This window comes from Bolinopsis microptera, chromosome 11 (genome assembly GCF_026151205.1).
Source record: "Bolinopsis microptera isolate Bmic1 chromosome 11, MBARI_Bmic_1.0, whole genome shotgun sequence".
In the NCBI taxonomy this organism is placed as follows: Eukaryota; Metazoa; Ctenophora; class Tentaculata; order Lobata; family Bolinopsidae; genus Bolinopsis; species Bolinopsis microptera.
The window spans coordinates 8,880,234-8,897,142 of record NC_087082.1 but is presented as its reverse complement, the minus strand read 5'-3'; the positions used below and the strand labels follow the sequence as shown (position 1 = coordinate 8,897,142).

Here is a 16,909-nt window from a genome sequence, read left to right as displayed (position 1 = left end):
GAACATTCACACATGTTGAAAACGATTATATGCTGAAAAAAAAACTGTAAACGTCGGACGATTGTGACATAGCGTCGCAACTCTCGCGACAGTCGCGAGTGTGTCGCATGAAAGAATCAATCCAGCGTTTGGAAACTAAGCACGAGACTAGTGCCAAACGTGGGCAGAACTACAAGTAGAGAGAGAGAGAGAAAGGCGAGGGATCCAAGTCACGTCTGTAAGGTATCCCACTACTGGTGGGCAGTGACATGTAAAGAAGTAACAGGGTTCTAAGTAGCAGGCTAGTGTTGCTCAACTGATTAACAGTTTTAGTATTTCAACACTGTTAATAATTTAACGATCATCTTGAATGGGTTCGGGTAGAAATATTCAACCGTATAAAAGTTTTAACGCAAAAATCTGCTGAGTATATTCAACCGTAAAGAAGTTTTAACGCAAAAATCTGTTAAGTTTTCATCAAGAACGAAAGGCATTAATTGTTTAATATATATACTGGAACAGAGATAAAAATACAGGACCAGGAACATAGGCGAGAAACAGGAGGGTCTCTCGGACACGGGTGGTACACAGGTTTCAACAGCCAGCAACAGTTACACGGTATACAAATGAATTGTAAGTACATATAATCGATGATACGCAACATTATACTCCCCCCAGACTGAGATTTGACACGTGACCAACTCAACGTTAACACTACCGAAACCGACCTGACCAAGGCATTCGGCGGGGGTGAAAATTATACTCGGCATCCACTGGGCTTCTGCTTAGACTATTAAATGAAGAGGTTACCGTATTGTAGCCGTGAACAGAACTGAGCGCGCTTGCCCGTGGAAGGTTGAACGGACCTTCCCCATTCTAACTGACGGAGTTTGAAAATATTATCTCGAATTCGTAAGTGTAAGATATGTGCTCAGCGGGGACCAATCAGGTGTCAGAATCTGTATCACGTGTCACTTTATTACCAATGGCACGTTGTAGGGCTGCCGTAAATAGTGGGAATTTAATTGATAAAGGTTTCAATTACACAAAAGTCTAATTTGATTAAGGGTAATCTATTAAAGACGTCTAAAAAGCAAGGGAATCACACTGGAGTAATAATAGAAGTGCGTCACGGGTCGCTGGACTAAACGTGGTTTCAGGAAACATCTGTCTAGGCCATAAGTTAGAGACTTATTAAGGACGCTTTGATGGGATCAGAAGAAGGGATCCATCATGATCGTGGGAGAACATTACACCTGTCAGGTTCATGGCGCGCTCACAAAATTAAAAGGTGGTGCTCAATAGGGGGCGTTTCCTTTTACCGCTCTTTGAAAAGCTGTGCAATAGGTTGGGTTGGTTCGGATACCATTGTACAAGGTGTGCTGTAAGTGGAAATAATGCACAGACTGAAGCAAATGATGTAGACGGATTTAATACGGACACCAAAGCTATCACAGCTTTGGAGATCACTCGATTTTGCGGTCATCTGCGAGAGAGAGAGAGAGAGAGAGAGAGAGAGAGAGAGAGAGAGAGAGAGAGAGAGAGAGAGAGAGAGAGAGAGAGAGAGAGAGGGGGATATCGAGTTCATGTTGTAGTTAGGTCGTATCAAGTTGATTTAGAAGGCAGCTAAATGGGCGGCGATTTTGGTCTGGTGGTCTCTATTTATAGTTATATGGGTCTAGACATCATACCACTAGTTCTGACAATCTCCCATGTTTTGGTCTAAAAAAGTTTCCTTATTCGATAATTTCATCTCTGTTTCCCACTATAGTCTTGACGGCATGTTCTTTTCAAGGGTAAATAGAATGGAACTCAAGAGTTTTGCGACATTAAATTCCACGATATAATTCAATGTCAGACAGCTTCTAAAAGGATTAACTTGTAATATTGATAGCTCATATCCAGTAAATTTCCTCATAGATGATGAGAAATCAGAACGTGGTGTCCTAAAAGATTTGTCGTTAATTCTCATAAATATCGGAAGTGTTTAGGATCGTTAACAAAAGAGAAGTGGTAAGGCCGTATAATGCTTGAACGGAGACGAAATACTTTCAGAGAATGACCAAAAAGCTTATTATTAGAGCTTTTCATATCAATACGAATTATATTATTTTATGCGACGGAACATGTCTAACCGGATATTCGCCAGCTTTAATCTTGGCAATTTGACATTTTAAGGTTGCGTCTTATTTTTCAGAAAGTGTAAGTGTAAGTGTAAGTGTAAGTGTAAGTGTAAGTGTAAGTGTAAGTGTAAATGTAAATGTAAGTGTAAGTGTAAGTGTAAGTGTAAGTGTAAGTGTAAGTGTAAGTGTAAGTGTAAGTGTAAGTGTAAGTGTAAGTGTAAGTGTAAGTCAAAGTGTAAGTCAAAGTGTAAGTGTAAGTGTAAGTGTAATGTAATTGTAATGTAAGTGTAAAATAAATGTAACATAAGTGTAACGTAAGTGTAATGTAAGTGTAATGTAAGTGTAATGTAAGTGTAATGTAAGTGTAATGTAAGTGTAATGTAAGTGTAATGTAAGTGTAAGTAAAATAGTAAGTACAATAGTAAGGTATGTGAAAGTACAAGTCTGTGAATGTAATTATCAATGTACCTGTGTAAAAGTGTAAGTAGTAAGTACAATAATTGTATATGTTGAGGTCGCCAGTAAGTCTGAAGCAGTCTCTCTACTATGCTTGATGAGCCCCCGCGCCTGCACACCAACTCTCTCATTACTTTTCAATTAAAAACACAGTGTTCCGGTCTACAACCAGATTAACACGTTTTAACACTAGAATTTCACATGCACAACACGTTTCAAGTGGAGCTGTCGAGGATAAATTAATTATCGGCTAAACTTATTCAATAAAGCGTGATGATCTTCTTCAAAACTCATTTGGAGAGGTGACAGCAAGCGAGTATCACAACTACAGTAAATACTAAAATGATATTGTTAATATCAACTATGTCAACTACAATTTACAACTACACCTACGAGAAGTACCCTGGTATCAGTCATGCAATGAACCTAATGCGATTAACTTTAAACAATAGGAGATTGTAATACAATAAACCACACGGTGGTAGTCCAGCAAATTACAACTACAACTGCAGGCAAATTACGAAATACATATTACGAGGTACAGCAAATTACAACTGCTGGTAAATTACGAAACACAAATTACAAGGAACAGCAAATTAGAACTACAATACCACAACCGTACTGTAAAGAAAGAACACAGCAATTGACACCAGATATTAGAACACTAATACAACCAGCAAGTCCACACAACAACCCACACACACTTACTGACACACACACACACACACACGCAACAGTATACAAAACTAGACTTGAACATTGCGAACTAGACAGTCTATGTCAAGGCAACACCCCATTGCTACAGCTTCTCCCCTCTACATTCCCTCTCTCCCTACTCACTCCCCACAAACGTATAAACACGACAGCTTTTAGCTTCTGCACCCAATTACTGGGTATTAACGTTAATTCTGTAAGATTCTCAGCTGTGTGTCACGTGTTAATAGTGTCACGTGTGGGAGTATAGCTGTTAATAGTGGCGTGTGTGAGAAGAGTGTGTGTGTGGAGGGTGGCACTCCGCAATAAGGTTTGAAGGGTGTCGGTCTGCCCCTAACTCAACTTACTGTTACAGCTCGTCATCATAGGATTGGGAACCTGCGGTTACGGCTAGAAACTATTTTTGGGTTCCAACCACAGCTAGGTTGCAATGATTTAGGATGAGCCTCCCAGATTCTCAGGTAACGGCGTTACAAGTTTCGTACAATAACCACTAGGACCTATATTGCACTGAGGCCAGGGCGCAGCGCACGCCCTGCCTAAATTAACACGAGAGTGACTGGAGCTGATATCGCAATAACTATAACTAATTATAGACTAGTACTACAATGGGGGCATCTATTAAATAAATGAACTGGTTAATGCTTAGTCAAATAATTGCAGATTCAACTTCAGGAGCACTTCTCCCGTACTCCAGCCTGCGGGTCGAGCATTTATCCTTTACAAGATAAGGCGCGAGACGGTAGGTATAAATAATGGATTAAAGGAGAAATCGTAAGAAGCGGCATCTACAATGGCTACTCCAGTGCCTACTACAGTGCCTACGGTATCAGCTAAACAAGTATAACGACAACTTACCAACATTTACATAACAAAAAGCAATATAAGGAGATCCAGGCAGAGCGATGAGAAATGATTAGCGTTGATCAACACCAACCAGAGGAATTAGTATCGATATATATTGCAAGAGCCGGATAATGTTGATATGTTCGAACAGTTGAAAGATTTCGAACGAAGTGCTAAGAAAAGATCCATTCCGATGATCACTGACTCTGGTATTGGTGAGTACAGCAGCTAGATCAAGCGTTACAAAAACGTTACAAAAGAGTTACATTAGCGTTACAAAAGAGTTACATCAGTGTTCCAATGTGGTAAGATACAAGAGGTCCGAAACCCTCTAACACGTGGTGGTAGAATGGTTGATCTCCCGGAGAGCACAGAATACCGATTGCTTATGTCGGGACTGTAGACACCAGGCTCACCGGGAGACGGAAGTTGTAAAACTGTACTCCCGAACTTATACCGACTATATAACGTATATAACGATCCCAAATAAGGGCGATAACACATGTAAAGTTCAGCACTCTCTCTCCCTCTTCCTCTTTAGAAGTATGAAGATATATAGGTATGATGATATGATGTGTCAAGAGACCACGTCTCTCTTTCTCTCTCTCTCTCTCTCTCGTGTCCTGATACGCGTTACGGACTGTAACTATAGGACATGATGATCAGGAACGTGTACAGAGGAGTATCTACAGTCATTAGCAGATATTAGAGGTGATGAGTATTTCTGGACACTGAATCAGGTAATCAGGTACTGACAGGGAAGTACTGGAGGGTACTTGGAGCGGTGTGTGTAATCTTGGGTGGAGTTGGTGTAATTTTAATCATTATAATCATTGTAATCATTGTAATCATTGTAATCATTGTAATCATTGTAATCATTGTAATCATTGTAATAATTGTCATAATTGTAATCATTGTCATAATTATATTCATTATAATCATTGTGATCGTTGTTAATCATTGTAATAATTCTAATCATTGTCATAATAATATTCATTATAATCATTGTCATAATTATAATCATTGTAATCATGGAGGGTACAGGGAATTATAAAGTGGGTACAGTGAGGGGTACAGTGAGGGGTACAGTGAGGGGTACAGTGAGGGGTCCGGTGAGGGGTATAGTCAGGGGTACAGTGAGGGGTACAGAGAGGGGTACAGTGAAAGGTACAGTGAGGGGTACAGTGAAAGGTACAGTGAGGGGTACAGTGAGGGGAAGTACATAAAAGTTATGCAACACTAACATCTAGAAGCGATTTGGGGATGCACGACACTACTTATTAGCCATTGTGATACTAATTTGAGTACTGAGTAGTTCAACATCTGACCCGCAGAAATGTGGTTAAGGGAATAAAACAGGTTTAGAGTACACATACCTCGGTTATAACTGAGTATATGCATTATGCATATCCCATATCACAGTACACAGCTACCTGCTACATGGTACCTATTACTAGATCACAAAAGAACAAACGACGTCTGGTGAGCTATAAGTTAAACGTTTAAATAAGCTGATTATGACTGGTAAACAATACCTAGCCTTGCAAGCTTCTTTAAAATCAGTCATACTCCACGAGAAGTTAAGCCTGAAAGAAGAGTTACAATCACGTTTTGCAATCGTGAAAACTCCACGCCTGTCGAGAGACCACCATAGTTTGCGAGGAGAATAAAATACTTAAAACAGCTTAAAAACAAAAATACGTTTAACAGCAGATTTGGTACAGCGGAGACACTGCATCAGGAGGAGATAGAGGAGATGGAGGAGAGGGCGGGCTCCAGTAATTGAACTGAATTAAATACGATCGCGGTGGTGTGTGGAACACATTCTTAGCGACAAGCAGACAACCTCACTTGTCTGTGATATCTGTCTATTTGAAGAAGGGGGGATGAAGCGGTAAGTCTTCAGAGATGGTGTGATGTCATAGTGGGGTTATAAGTATCAGGAGGGGTGACGTGAGGTTTTAGAAGCTGTTTTTAGATTGATCACGTGGTATCGCAATAAACTTTCAATATGTAAGAGTTGCAAATAAAACAAACGGTCATGAAACAAAAGTTAAAACAAAGTGGCACGTGTTTGACTGTTGTCAGTCACATTTAACAATTCAGTTGAAATTAAACACAAGACTAATGGGCAAAAGTGAGGTTCAAGTTTGATTGGTGTAAATTGGAATGGTTAAAGTTTCATACATGCAGGTGACAGGGTGATTAGAAAAAAGAGAAATTGTTTGTTCAGTTAAAAACGAAGTCGCTGATCAGGTCTAATGAAGGGTTGGACTGTTATCTTTTTAAACGACCCCAACAAAGAATACAAGATATGACTGGTCTATAATTACACAGTTAAACAATAAACAATAAAAACATAATATACTAATAACAGTGGCCAATTAGCCAACATTCCTCCAAGCAATTAAAAAACCCTGAAAAGAAGACTCAAAGAGTGTGCTCTGTTTACAACCAACTCCGCCCAGCTGGAGCCAGGATCCAAACCAGATCCTGGGATCCACAAACACTGGCCACACTGCCCAGCAGCGCCCTGCGGTTAACTTCAACATGCAAATCTAAGACGAACTCCATCGAGGACCACTCACTAATTATACATGTAGTACAGGGACACTTGTTGTCGTCCAGCTAACACTACAGTAGATACTTCAGGAACGTATCATTAAAACACCTCTAATTATCAAAAGACTAATACAGGAGGCGGAGGGATACTAATACGTGTACAAGAAGAGATCAGGTCCGTCCTGAGATATACACGACCATATAACCACGCGTTAAACAAGCGGAGATGTTGTACGTTACATGCACCGAGATAGACAAAGCAAGCTATGATTATTACAAAATCACTCTTTATATTTCAATTAGCAAAGATCTTGTTTTGTATAATTGTACGGCTAAACAACAACACGTGACCGGAGGACTGTCTGGTGATTGGGTGACCTTAATTTTGGTTGTCATGGCAACGGAACACGTGGGGTGGGAGCAGTGCTGTGATTGGACGGCGCGGGATGTTCCTGAGTACACGTCTGTAATTCATGGACATGTCAAAATATTGGCAGGTTTAAAATTTAAATTACGATTAGTAACTACTAAGCCAAGATTGAGTAACCACTAAATTACCCTGAATAGGAATTAATAATTGTAACTACTAAATTAAAATCATATGAGTTGAAAATTGTAACTACTATAAATTATGCAAATAAGCATAAGCGACTACTAATTTAAAATCAGGATATGTTACATGAGCTAAATTATTAATTAAGGCTATATTTAAACTAGAGGCACATGACCACTCAGTGACATTATTCGAGCAACAGAAAAGCTTGACTAAATGACGACGACATTAGTTCGTTAACAGCACTATAAACTATAAGAGCATGACACGCACTGATAATATTTCACGACTCCAACTAAACCGAGCTGCAGTATCTTCTCATACAACTGGACGCAAAAATCCGACAATAGGGCACAGTACACACGTACTTTTACACTGTATTGTGAAAAGAAAGAGCAAAATAGAACAATCTTGACGACAGTACCACTGAAGAGTGATCCCTCAGCCAGGCACGGCGGTGTGAGTCACCACATCACGGAGGTGGAACAATAGTTTTGATATATATTGACAGGAACAATAGGTTGGTATATACTAACGGCACACTATACGCTCCGTAGCTCCAACCCACCCAACTACTCAACCCGCAAATTAAAAGAACATAATATCACCCCACACTTATTTGTTTGCCGATTAGACTTTTTAAATTTTACCCGTAACACGCGTCGCTCATTGGATGGATTCCCGGGAGGACGGTGTCGGGAAACGAGGCCTGTGATTGGTCGAGATGTCGGGAAACGAGAGCTGTGATTGGTCGAGATGTCGGCGGACTCCACCTCATTGGTCGAAGAGAGTTGACACTGAAACTGTGGCCCTGGTAGGCGGGGGACCGTAATGAAAATTCAGTTGATTGCATGAAATATAGTTTTATTTGTGTTAGGGGAGGTAAGATGACCTTATGACGAGGCTGTTCTGGGATCTTGTGAAAGATTGGAAGTCGCCCGACGTTATCGTGATCTAATATTGTTGCAACATTGCACTGCTAGCTACCACCAGTCCTTACAACGACCTCGTATCAATAACTTCAGAAACAAGAATCCCTACCGAAATGTAAAAAAAATTATTATGTTTGAAAGAATCCGGATGAATATCTGGGGTTCATGTCGTAAAATACAGCTGGAAACAGGAATCCTCAAAAAACACATTGCACGGGCTTCAAAATTTGAACAATAGACCGATTCAATGTGGAGCCGATTGAGCAAAAAAGCCGATTGAAAATCAAACGGATCACATTATAGGGCTACAATCGTGACACCGACAGTTACAAAGAGCGAAACTGATCATTATAGACGGGGAGAGCAACACAAAACGGCAGGTAAGCACGGAGAGGCTCAAAGCAGGATACTTGACAAAATAAGATCAAGGTCTGGGCAGCCGGGTCTGAGGTTTATTAAATAAACAATGATACGTGAAGTGAGGTGGAAGTATAAGAGAGTTAGGGATTTATATTTTATAGGTACAGAATGAAGGATTAGGTCAATCGCCCCGGTGTACATTACACAGCAGACACTTTTCTACACACGGATATCCCGGCAATTTCACACCTACCCACCCCTACAATACTCCCTTCTTATCTGTCAATTAACCTATTAAAATGATGAGCTAGGTGGAAAGTCTCTGAAATCTGCCCAATGTGTAACACTCAGATCAGTGAGCAGTGTTTCCTTGCCAGAGGGAGGGAGGGAGAGGGAGCTGGGTTGTATTGGAGAGGAGGGGAGGGTGCGTGACGTCATGGTAGGAAATAACCGGATCTTACGTCATTAGCAGATCCAGACAAAACAGACAAGCACCTCACTGTCCCAATCCCTACTCTGTTCCATTCAATCACATAGTTTATGAGTGATGAGTCATAATTTATGATAAGTGAGCTAGTCATTGCGTATTGTAGATAACGATTTGAAGCTATTCTTCCCCTCGCTGTGGCTTGTTGGATACCGCAGGTAGGTGCCGAAATGCACGTGTCGGCACGTTTTCTCGATGCCCGGTCTCTCTCGGCACGGGTACCGGGGGCCGAGCACTGGGGCTGCCACGGACACCTAGAAAAGAAATATTCTCACGAATCTTGCAGAAAGTTATATAGAAAGTTATGTCGAATACATTCATTAGGTTATCAAACACAGTCGCCGCTTTCTTGGGTTCAAAGTGATAGACCGTTATTACCAAATATCACGATTACCAAATATCACGAGGATATATTAGGTTGGTACTCGGTAGTGCGTTTAATGATCACACATGTATGTTGTCTCGGTGCGATGAAAAAAGTGATGAAACAAAGTCCCGGTGTGATGAAACAAAGTCCCGGTGTGATGAAACAAAGTCAGAAAACCGCACACAACAGAACCAGGATGCAATACTGCTCTGATATTGCAAATATTGACGTGGCCTGGTTTCCCTGCTCCATTGTTTCGTTTTCCAGACGCGTCATTGGTCTGAGGAGCTGTAAAATATGTATAAGTGTTGAAGTAATCCTCCCGTTTTATTTCTGACTTCGAACCTGTGCTTGTCGCAGCTTGTCACCGAGCTTTAAGGTAGTGCAGTGGCGTGTACTTGTTACTTCTTGAATGAAAACTGACGCGGTTGGATGAAGATGATTTTGACAGCATCCCATTTTACTGGAGGCTTATTTTAATGAAGCTTGACGCGTCCAATGGACAAAACTGAGCAGAGTCTAAAGTCCTCTGAAATAGCACAACAGTTAGGTTAACCAATTACCCTGCTATCCAGGCAAGTCAGCAGAGGTGTAGATCACGTGATAAGGGCATGTCACGTGATAAGGGCATGTCAGGCGACACAGAGGAAATACTTGCTGCTAAAATTAAAGAATCAAGACTTACCCCTCAGCTTGAACGAAAAAACAAGCCAGATGAAGAGAAACAAGGTTTGTTTTGGCAAGCAACTTTTTTCCGTATATACAGATTACAGGCGTAATTTGACGGAGTAACCGAGTATTGTAAAACGAGATATCAATGGCAGAAACTAATTTTATCTGAGACCATCACACGGGTAAAACTAAATATAGGCACGATAAATTGGGTATCTACAGACACATCACTACAACAGTGGGCGACAGTGGCATAATATTGGTATAAGATGTTATACACCACAATATGCAACGTCTAGGATGATCATGTCGACTGTACTCAGATTACCATGTGTAACTACTCGGCACTACCTCGGCACTCTACTCGGCACTCCCTCTAGTCAAGAAGCCAAGCGTATTATTATTATATTATGGATATTTGATAACATACATGATTTGTTAGGAGCTAAGGTTATGATCACTAAACTAACGGTCACGCGGAGTCAACAGATTCAGTGTTCGTGATGATCGTGATAGTTGTTAATAGCTGAGTTAATGCTTCATGTGATATGGCAATGTGTTACAGACATGCTCTCTTGTTACACTGTTACAGTACAAGTCAAGACTGCGCACAATACGACCTAATTTTAAGATCCTCCTTACCTAATATGGTGTGAGCTCTAAATATAGCAGAGTATGTGATGAGAGATGAGTAGCGACTCGAATCCTGAGACCGTAAGATTCTCCAGCTTCCAAGCTGATGTGATGCATCTAAGTACGTCACAAAACAATATTTCCTCGCTATGAAACATGGTTTCTTCGCTAATCCTTGGTCGCGTGACTTATGCGGTTTCACTGATATCATTAAATCTTGTATAATAAACTAACAAACGCTCACTTAGTTCCGGATCCGGAGAAAGATCCGGAGAAAGCATTCCAACTGAACGACAACTTTGAGCCATCCAGTGGAAGTAACATGGTTGTTGGGTACCTGTTAATACTGACCAGTATGCTCATCACTATTCTCACCTTCCCTCTGTCTCTCTTCTTTGTCATCAAGGTGAGTTGGAGTTTAGGGTAGTGAGTTTGAAAATGAGTTATAACCTCGGGTTAGGGTAACTGCAAGGATAAAAGTCGAAATTATTGAACCTTGTTCAAATAGGTCAACTGCGATCCAACTATGAAGTTTAAAGAAGCAGGGCGGACTGGTAGTGGTATCATTATCGGGCTGATATTTTCGAACACTCCTAATAATTAATACGCACTACACGTTTTAGTTTGATAGTTTGATAGTTTGATAGCCCATAACCTTTTAATGTAGTTTCAAAAATATAAAATAAACTACAAGAAAATTCGTCGAATAAACACGCATTTGAAATTTGAAAATGAACAGTTGAATAGCCCATATTTCAGCGTTTTTCGTCGATTGCTCCCAAATCTTGAACACAATCTGAGTCCCATACTGATACATGCAATCTGATGGTCAAACCAATTCTACGACTACCCATTTTAAATCCACGGGACAGCTTGGGCTAATGAGATACAACCAAAACTCTATATCTATTAGCACTAAGTAGTAAAAATAATCTGAACCTGGATCGTTTTATAATTTCCATTTGCACCAACTTATTGAAACATGATAGAATGCGTGACGCGGAGACGGGAGATCGATTCAAGTACCTATGTGTTGTGGAATGTGGCACCAAGCCCAGGATTCTTTTAACCTGATATCTAGCAAATTATATAATACAAACTTTAAAAATTCACCATCTTGTGCTTCTTTCAAATTATTCGGCATCGGATTTCGCACACCTAAGGCAGTTTCATCAGGCCTGATATGTAACTACGAATAACATATAAGTTTAATCATGTTTATAAGCTCTTGACTTGATCCCTACATGAAATCTTCAAACATTGTGGACATTGTGACTTTGCAGCCGAAATTCACTCTGTCAACTTGACAATAATAATAATTCAAAATATCCTAATTTATTTATTTCTACCCTGTGACAGGTAGTGCAGCAGTACGAGAAAGCAGTTATATTCCGTCTGGGGGAGATTAAGAACAAGAAGGGGGCAGGCCCGGGCTTGTTCACCTACCTGCCTTGTTTAGACGATATGAGAATCGTGGATATGAGGACTATTTCATTTGATGTAGCTCCGCAAGAGGTCACCATTTCTTTTGGATTATTCTTTAATCAGTCAGTATCAATTAACCCTAAGTCTAACTAAACGGTACATACCTTTGATCCGTAAGGCCCTATTTCACGGCCAAATATGTCGGATTATGTTTTAGTGTCTAACGGGACCAGACTGAGTCCGCCCTTCTTTTAAATAAATAACGGGTACATACCCCAGATTCTGACAAAGGACAGTGTAACGGTAACGGTGGATGCGGTAGTTTACTACAGAATCCACGATGCGATCATGAGTGTTTGCAACGTTGACGACGTACAGAAAGCAACCAAACTGCTAGCCCAGACCACGCTTCGTAACATGTTAGGTAAAGGCAGGCAATATTGAGCTGCTGTGAGAGTCATTGTTGCGACTAAGGAAAGGGAGAGACCAAGCTGAATTAACTTTTGTCTTTAGTCTCTCCAGCTTCAGTTGAGGTATTCGGCAAATTATGCTGTGTCTAAATTCAAAAAGTCAACCAATGAAGAGTGAAGGTTGGGTTCATTATGATTGTTGTATTGAGCACTTCTCTCTCCGGAGGATTGCACGGAAATTTGAAGTCTTTGTAATTCTTTTTCAATAGCTGCGGCCTAGCAACTGTGGAGTTAAATATTTAATTGTTTGCTCAACCGGAATCCACCATTATATTGTAGAATCATCAACATCGCAAAGTTCCAGATCTCATATTTAACGATTCACATATCAAGGGGAACTAGCTATTAAATTTGTAGCCTATCTTGTTTGTCTTGAAAGTTCTTATAATGTAACTTTTCTAAGTACACATTTGCTTTAAGGTATCAGAACACTAGCGGGAATACTGAGCGAGAGGGAGATGATAGCCAATGGTATTCAGAACACACTTGATGAGGCCACAGATCCGTGGGGAGTTGTCGTGGAAAGGGTTGAAGTGTGAGTCGAAACATTTTCACGTAGTTACAGTAAAAAACCCACTAAAACAAGAAACATTAATTTCCTTGTCAGTTTTTTAACATGTTATTTTTGACGGTTAATTCCTTAATTTATAAGGATTTATAAGGATTTATAACTACTGATTGCTCAAACTGTTAGACACAAAACGATCGGGCTTCTAATTCAAAAGTATCACAAAGGGCAAACAACATGACACAATAGTGAGACCCAAGTATTAGTAAACTGTTGAATCCACAATGAGATGACACAAGAAGCCCAATTAGAAATAGTCTGCTACTTGGTAAACAACACTAGCAAAAACAGCTACAGTCCATTCTGACTCAGACTAGAATGTTCACAAAAAATCGGCTATTTCGTCTCTAGCACTTGCGATGACAAAAAACTGGAATTAAAAATGAGACCCAACGGCGTTACGAGTCTCTCACAGAATAGGAAAAGTCAACATCCAGTAAAGTTGATAAATTTACAATAAAACGACTCGAGAAGCAATTAGAAATAGTCTGTTTCTTGGTAAACACTAGCCAAGGTAGGCTAAAACATGCACATTCTGACTAGTCAACTAGAACATCACGCGGGTTAAAAAAGAATTTCAATATATAATGTACTCTGGTTAATAACTGCAGAACGATTGGCCGATTGATTTTGGCAACTTCTTTGGCTGTTAAATAGTATTCAATTGAAGAAAACTTAGCAATCATTAAATTATAGACATTAACTTGGAATCAAGGAATGCTATCTAAGCTTAGTGGAATCCCGGGTTGAACAAGTAAAACATGTTGGCTTAAAATGAAAAACAATGGGCTAGTAATTAATAATTTTATGCAAATGTTTTGTTCAAAATTCTAGATGAACATGTATATTGTATATCACTAGTCGGCTTTTACTTTTGTTTTAAGTAATACACGATTAATTCAGAAAAGATGTGAAATTACCAGTTTCGCTGCAAAGAGCTATGGCTGCTGAAGCAGAGGCAGACAGAGATGCTAGAGCTAAAGTGAGTGATTAATCTCAAACTGTGTGAATTATATAATCATAATATATACAGGGTGTTCACGATACAATGTAGGTTAATTTTGAAGGAGCAATCAGCTATATTTAACGCTCGGTTTCATTGTACATTGGTAACGATGTTGTTACAACCAGTTCAGATATCAAAATGTCGACATATTTCTCGAAATTTCGAATATTGAGGTGGTACGCCATTTTTCGAAATTTTAGCTATCAAATTTCGGAATTCCTTCATTATGGCAAAAATTGTGGACAAATTTTCGTGATCTTCTCCTTGCAGCCAGAGCCCAAATCCTTTAAATAAAGAGTGAATGGAGATGACACACCCCCTCCCCAAATTTTTGTTCAACACTTTTGTCAAAACTCACCAATGCTGCCTTTATCTCCTTCACAGTCTAGTTTGTTGGTGATAAGAACAGAATTTTGGAATTATAATATTAAGGCATACATTAGATAATGTTCACGTTTGAAAGAATTCAATTAATTGACCAACGTTTTTCCGTTTAAGTACGCGAAAGAGGTCTGAATGCCACGTGGATTGAACCCCTGGCTTATATAATTGTAACAAGGTTACTTTAAGTAGACCGTTATCCTTGACATTCTGTTAGTGTTACATTTTTCACTTGAAACAATCAAAAAATATGGAAAACATTTAGAGTTCGTATCATGATAATTATAAAAAAAAGCCAATCATCGGTACCAAGTAAGAAGAAGAATGGATTACATAATTTCTCGCGCTTCATCGTGAAATAAACTTAATTCGATTTAATTGATGGCCCAGGTCAATATCATGACAAATTTCGCATATATATATATATACATGATGCATACAAATATCTGAGAAAGTTGAAGAATATTTTTACCTGCCTTTTCTACACAAAACATGAACAAATTTTACGCATGACATATCTGATGGGCGATATCATATAATAAATATCCTTGAGTTCGAAGTATTATATCAAAATAGTTAAGAATTTTTCACTAAATTTTCCCAGGACTCGCCTTTAGCGGACTTTGCCCCCCTGCATCAGGCTCTGCCCCTTTGGATCATTGTGGGGCTCAAAAATGCCCCATCGGGTGATAAAAACCACGACATATTTACCCCGATATACGTCATTTTTTAATGATATTGACCTGGGATTGATGGACTGGACACGTGATAAAACCTACGAAATTGACAAATAATAATCTTAAACCAGTTTTTATAGTCCATATTGCTTGTTAAAAGGCTCGTGCATGTCAGTCTAGTACTCTCTGGTTGAACAAGTCATTAGTGTAACATTATTTGATAGAAGGCTACTGCTGAATCATTGCATGGGAAATTCTATAAAGATTCAGAAAGTTCCGCATGTCCTGACAAATATCAGATCTTATAAAAATTTCCTCATTACCATCAAATCCGAAATTTCCTCTAAATCAGACTGCCGTGTTTCTGGATTCGGGCTTATGTCGCTGTCAGAGGAATTGTGAAAACTGATCCCTAATTAAATGAGCAGTGTTTCTGAACTTTCACTGTGTTAGCTGTTTTATGATCCCTCCAAGAGATCATAAAACCGCTAACGAGAGAGATCATCTCTCGTAATATTTACAATTAAATACATTTCTAAAATGTATTCACTAGGTGGTAGCTGCAAAGGGAGAACTGCAAGCTAGCCGAGCATTGAAAGACGCAGCTGATATTATTTCTGAGTCACCAGCAGCATTACAGCTGAGATATCTACAGACTCTTTGCACAGTTGCAGCCGAGAAAAACAGCACCATCTTGTTCCCTATTCCTGTGGATATCATGAAAAGTTTCATGAAGTAAGAAAGCTAACACTATGAACACTGATAGTTTTTATTGTATCACTCTTGAATGAATCTACTTATTTGTATTGATTAAGTGTTAATTATTTAAAGATAAAAGTGAATTTTGTTAATGAAATTCAGTCAAAAAGCGTTTTTTTCGGGAAACCATGAGTGTAGTAACCGACCAGTCTTGTGTTTAGGCTGCCAGACCCGAAACGGTTGGATATCAATCTCGTTTACAAGTCAAAATTTAAGGATACCGGAAAATGAATATTAATCCCTTTATTGTTTAAAAGTGTGGTACTATTATTTGTTTAACTTGGCAAGAACAATGTCCCGCACCTGTTCAGAGCATCTGGTATTAGACCATGAGGGCTGAGATCCGAAGCTATAATAGACCCGGCATGTAACTTAATTACCAGACATCATCTCCCGAATAAGATGTCTTGAGAACTGATTAGATGTCTTTCCGGTATGTTCCTATCTAAAGGACATGATTTACAAATATTTACAAATATTTGCATCACTATGATGAGATCGATAATCATGTAGGTTGTACTAACGAAAAAATGGGAAAAACCGTAAATTGCAAGGTATCGAAATATAACTAATAATAATGCAGTAACAGGCATGCTTACGACTTGAGCTTGTACTCACCTGGAAAATGGAGAAGTATATTATACTCATTACTCTAAATATCATGAATCATGCTATGGGAATATGAATATTAAATTGAATCAAGCATGAATGCATACAGTAATCTGATGGTCTGAACAGTCGTATTCCACAATTGTTAAGCAAAATTTTCATAATTTTAATTATAAAAACCAATGACCGATCGTGAAATCAGAGATTTGGGTTCATTTGAAAGAAGTTGGGGTCAGTTCAAATCAATTGGGGCAAGTTGATACTCATTACCACAGATACTTGCCACGCGTTTGCCACATATTTTCACTGTGCACCCAAGCCACAATATTG

General features: G+C 39.3%; 1 protein-coding gene across 1 annotated transcript; it reads left to right on the top strand.

Annotated features, from left to right (window-relative positions):
• Positions 1 to 1,212: 1,212 nt before the first annotated feature.
• LOC134823608 (stomatin-like) lies at positions 1,213 to 15,950 on the top strand. The gene is made up of 8 exons (XM_063835139.1): positions 1,213 to 1,242; positions 2,488 to 2,528; positions 11,039 to 11,090; positions 12,044 to 12,199; positions 12,389 to 12,533; positions 13,000 to 13,114; positions 14,051 to 14,129; positions 15,765 to 15,950. Exons 1-8 carry the CDS (start codon positions 1,213 to 1,215, stop codon positions 15,948 to 15,950), a joined length of 804 nt encoding a protein of 267 aa, XP_063691209.1.
• Positions 15,951 to 16,909: the final 959 nt, after the last annotated feature.

Bases quoted from the DNA above. Each gene is read 5' to 3' on its own strand.
- LOC134823608 (XM_063835139.1), top strand. From the start codon at position 1,213: ATGATCGTGGGAGAACATTACACCTGTCAG. The intron at 2,529-11,038 runs GTATGTGAAAGT...AATACTGACCAG, and splicing joins ATAGTAAGTACAATAGTAAG to TATGCTCATCACTATTCTCA. The intron at 13,115-14,050 runs GTGAGTCGAAAC...CGATTAATTCAG, and splicing joins GTCGTGGAAAGGGTTGAAGT to AAAAGATGTGAAATTACCAG.